Source organism: Myotis davidii, unplaced genomic scaffold (genome assembly GCF_000327345.1).
Source record: "Myotis davidii unplaced genomic scaffold, ASM32734v1 scaffold43, whole genome shotgun sequence".
Classification (NCBI taxonomy): Eukaryota; Metazoa; Chordata; class Mammalia; order Chiroptera; family Vespertilionidae; genus Myotis; species Myotis davidii.
The window spans coordinates 2,280,601-2,284,983 of NW_006294590.1; the positions used below are offsets into that span (position 1 = coordinate 2,280,601).

The window sequence follows — 4,383 nt, forward strand, 5'->3', positions numbered from 1 at the left end:
AATGTCGGGTCCTCGCAATTCAAGACCATTGAGGATGACCTGGTGTCGGCCCTGGTCCGGTCGGGCTGTATTCCCGAGAACCACGGCGAGGACATGAGGAAGATGTCGTTCCAGCGGTGTGCCCGCACAGACAAGGTAGGCGGCGTGTCATCTGGTTTCCACGGTCCACGGATCCCCTGCTCCGCCTCACCGTTCTGTCACCTGAGTTGCATGGCCATTTCCCGCAGTGGCCGAGGGTCACCTCCGAGCGGGACTTTGGTTCCCATCTACACGATGTCATACGTCACGCGGCCCTCGCCCCCGTGGCATACAGGGCGTTGTTCTGGTGCCTGGTCATTCCCTGCGGATGCATCTCTAAAAGCAGGACTCCTCGGGGGAAAGATGTAACCTTAGCGCGGGCCGTCGGCCCAAGCACCCCTGCGAGGTGCCTGCAGGGCGGCCCCAGGCGGCCCCTCACACCCGGTGCCTCCTTTGCAGGGCGTGTCCGCAGCTGGGCAGGTCGTGTCCCTGAAGGTGTGGCTGATTGACGACATTTTAGAAAAGATCAACAGCCACCTCCCGTCTCACATTCGGATATTGGGTAAGCCCGCCTCACTCGACTGAAGTGCTCACGTTGGGGTCAGTGCCGGGCGCGCCTGACGAGCCCCGGCCCCTCGCCAGCCCAGGTCTGACAGACACCGCGTCGTGTCCCCGCGGGTGTGGGGTTCGGGGTTCAGTGTCAGGACAGGGCCCTGGCGTGTCTGAGGCCTTTGTCCTCGTCGCGCCCCCAGGACTGAAGCGCGTCACGGGCGGCTTCAACTCCAAGAACAGGTGCGACGCTAGGACCTACGTCTACATGCTGCCCACGTTCGCCTTCGCGCACAAGGACCGCGACGCGCAGGACGAGACGTACCGGCTGAGCGCCGACACGCTGCGGCAGGTGAACCGGCTGCTGGCCTGCTACAAGGGCACCCACAACTTCCACAACTTCACCTCGCAGAAGGGGCCCCGGGAGCCCAGCGCCCAGCGCTACGTCCTGGACATGTTCTGCGAGGAGCCCTTCGAGCGGGACGGCATGGAGTTCGCGGTCATCAAGGTCAAGGGGCAGAGCTTCATGACGCACCAGATCCGGAAGATGGTGGGCCTGGTGGTGGCCATCGTCAAGGGCTACGCGCCCGAGGACGTGCTGGAGCGCAGCTGGGGCGAGGCCAAGGTGGACGTGCCCAAGGCGCCGGGGCTGGGCCTGGTCCTAGCTTGTCTCATGCTCGTCCGTGTCTGTCGTCCGTGGCTGAGCTTCTGACCCACTGTGTGCTGGTGTCACTGTGCCCATTGTAGCCATGAGCAAGCTGGGGCACAGAGAGGCACATCACTCCCCCCAGGTCACACAGCAGCGGGAGAAACCAGGCCGGGGCAACGTACCAGGTGACTGGTGACCCTGAAACACTGCCTAGTGCTCACTCGACACTTGGTGACCCTGGATGAGGGACACGCGCGGCGGCGTCTTTCCATTTGTGATGTGGCGGTGACTGGAGGTCGCCTGTCTTGGGCTGGCAGTGCTGGTCAGCACAGGCCCTCTCTTGCTGGTGCAGTGGTTGATACCTCCCCCACCCCACCCCCTCGGCTCCCTGGGGGTATCTTCCCGTGACCTAAGTGTATCTGGGATACATTGTCGTCCTCCACACCTGGAGTTGTAAACTGTCCCTGCAGGTAGGTGCACAGGGGCAGCAGGCAGGTTAATGAATGGCAGCCAAGGCCAGGGAGGCAATAGGGATCGGTGGAGACTGTAGCAAACCCAGAGCTCCTGTTCACCTGTAGGGGTGACGGCAGCTAGGCAGCAGCCAGTGGTGGCCACGTTGGCGGTGGGCCTGGGGTTGGCAGAGCTGCTCACATTTTCCCAAGAGAAATGAGAAAAATGCCAGAATTTTATGTGAACTCCCCGACTCGTCAAGTGTTGTTTATTATTCACTAGAGGCCCACCTCCAATGTGGCCTGCACTCTCACACAATCCGGGACCCCTCAGGGGATGTCAGAGAGCATGCTTTGGTCCAGTCCCCGCAGGCCAGGCCGAGGGACCCCACCTGTGCACGAATCCGTGCACAGCCCTCTAGTTTGCATATAAGATCTTTGGTTAATCCCCCCCCCCTCCTCTCCGGCCTCGACTCATCAGTGTGTTCCATGTTTCCATGCCTGTGGTGTCCGCTCCTGCACTGAGCGTCTGCCCCCTGGTGGTCAGTGTGCGTCATAGCGATCGGCTGGTCGCTGAGGCTTTTATATATATAGATTTCCTGAGGCGCGGTGAGGGCAGATGGAGCTGGTGTGCAGCTCTGGACAGGGGCTAGACCAGGCCCTCTGCTCCAGTCCCACTGACAGGCTGCTGCCCACTTGCCGTCTCCACACCCTGCGGAGGGGCCTGCACTGTCCAGTCTGGGAGAACCTGGCTTCACGTCCCCTGCACCACTGCCTCCTCTGGGGATTTGGAGGAGGCCTGTAAGGACCCCCCTCTGCCCCCCCGAGCCCAGCTGGTCTGAGAATACATGCCAGCATCACTCCACAAAAGGCAGTTTGGAAGGTGGCTTGGGGTGCACCGTGGACCGCTCCCCGCACGGGGAGGAAGCGCCTGCCCCCAGGCAGCCTGCCTCCCCACAGCTGCTCCTCTGCTCCTGCTCTGCAGGTCCCCAGCCCCCAGGAAGGCAGCGAAGAGGACGGAGACAGTGACTGAGCGGGGACGCCCCAGAGACACGTGCACCAGGAGCCGCCACCGGCCGCATCCCTCGCCAAGACGGGAGCCAAGGTGCGGCCTCGCAACCTCAGGACCTCGAGACCCACATCATTCTCAGCTTCCCTCAGGAGAACCGGCCGCCAATCTGTCCCGGCTCAGCGTGTAAAGACACTATTTTTTTAAGGAAATGATTTTCTTATTAAATAGATACAAGCTTTGCTTAGTCGCTCCGTTTCCTTTTTTGGTTCTTTCTGCTCCTCTCACCGTGTGCTGCGTGGGGACGGGCGACGAGCGAGTGTGCGGACCGGACGCGCTCTGGTGGCTCCGGGGTTGAGACCCAGCAGGCAGTGCAGCGGGGTTCTTTCCAGGACTTGGCCTCAAGCCCCCAGGATGGGGCTGGCTGCGTGTAGCGGAAGCCTGGCAGGTGGCCCAGACAAGAACAGGTGGCAGCGGGGCCCAGCACAGCGGCCCCCTGGGCGGGAGGAGGGCCTTTTCTCCGTCCAGCGGGCCCGCTTCAGCACCTGGCCTTCATCCTGTGGTCTAGGCGGGAGGGGTTATGCAGAAGGAAGGGGGCCATCACTGACCATGTCCCTCAGCGAGGTCTCCCAGCAGGCCCACCAGCCACTTCTCTCCCTGGCCAGAGGCTTGTCATGTGGTCACATCTAGCTGCAAGGGAGGCTGGAAAATGCCTTGTATGAAGCGGGGCTCAGTGCCAACCCCAAACAAAGTGACCCCTTAACAAAGAAGAGGTGGGTGGGTCACTGGCAAGTCTGCTGAAGAAGCTATGAGAGAGGACTTCAGGTGGGGAAGTGGTGTGTGTGCATGGGCACAGGTGTGCACGCATGCTTATGAGGTGTGGTTTTCTGGGTGCATTTCCCTGACCCCTGATGATGCTGAACATCTTCCCATGTCCTTATCAGACATTTTCCTTTGTGGCATGTCTGTGAGTTCCTTGCCCGTTCACAAGTAATCTGTCTTTACATATATAAAAATTTGATTTAAGAGAGGAAGGGAGAGGGAGGAAGAGATAGAAACATCAATGAGAGAATCATTGATTGGCTGCCTTCTGCACGGGATCAAGCCTGCAATCGGGCATGTGCCCTTGGCCGGAATCGAACCCGGTACCTTTCAGTCCACAGGCCAACACTCTATCCACCGAGCCAAATCGGCTAGGCAGTAATCTGTCTTTTAATTGGGTTGGAAGTTCTTTACTCTGGATACAAGCGCCGTATCCGGCATATGCCTTGCAAATGCTTTCTTTCATTCCGCGGGTTGTCTCTTCTCAGCGGCGTCATCGGAAGCGCCCGAGTTTTGAATTCTGACGTTCAACGTATCTGTTTCTCCTTTGGTGACTTCGGGTTTCGCGGGTCACTTCTCAGAAACCAGAGTTGTGCGGCCGGACACCTCCGTTTTGCAGCGTCAGCACTTCCACGCGGGCTTCGGACCCACGGCGCGGTCGCTTTTGCAAGTGCAGGGAGGTCGGGGTCGGGCGTCATTGCTGCACCGGTGGGCGCCCTCGTCCAGCCTCTTTGCTTGAGGAGCCCAGGGATTCTGGGAGGCGACCTCCTTTGCTCCGTTCTCCCTCTGCCCTCGCGGAACTCACCTCCCAGACTGCAGACTCTCGTCGAAGAAATCGCTCCAATCGCGCTGGGCGGCTGGGCGGCTGGGCGGCTGGGCGGCCGGGC

General features: G+C 60.5%; 1 protein-coding gene across 1 annotated transcript in view; it reads left to right on the forward strand.

Moving 5' to 3' along the window:
* The window catches only part of PUS1 (pseudouridylate synthase 1), a 4,439-nt gene extending 1,515 nt beyond the window's left edge, over positions 1-2,924 (forward strand). The window contains exons 3-6 of the mRNA XM_006768804.2: positions 1-135; positions 478-580; positions 771-1,686; positions 2,651-2,924. Coding sequence (XP_006768867.1) covers positions 1-135; positions 478-580; positions 771-1,279 — 747 coding nt within the window. The 3' untranslated portion in view covers positions 1,280-1,686; positions 2,651-2,924. The remainder of the gene's footprint in view (positions 136-477; positions 581-770; positions 1,687-2,650) is intronic.
* Positions 2,925-4,383: the final 1,459 nt, after the last annotated feature.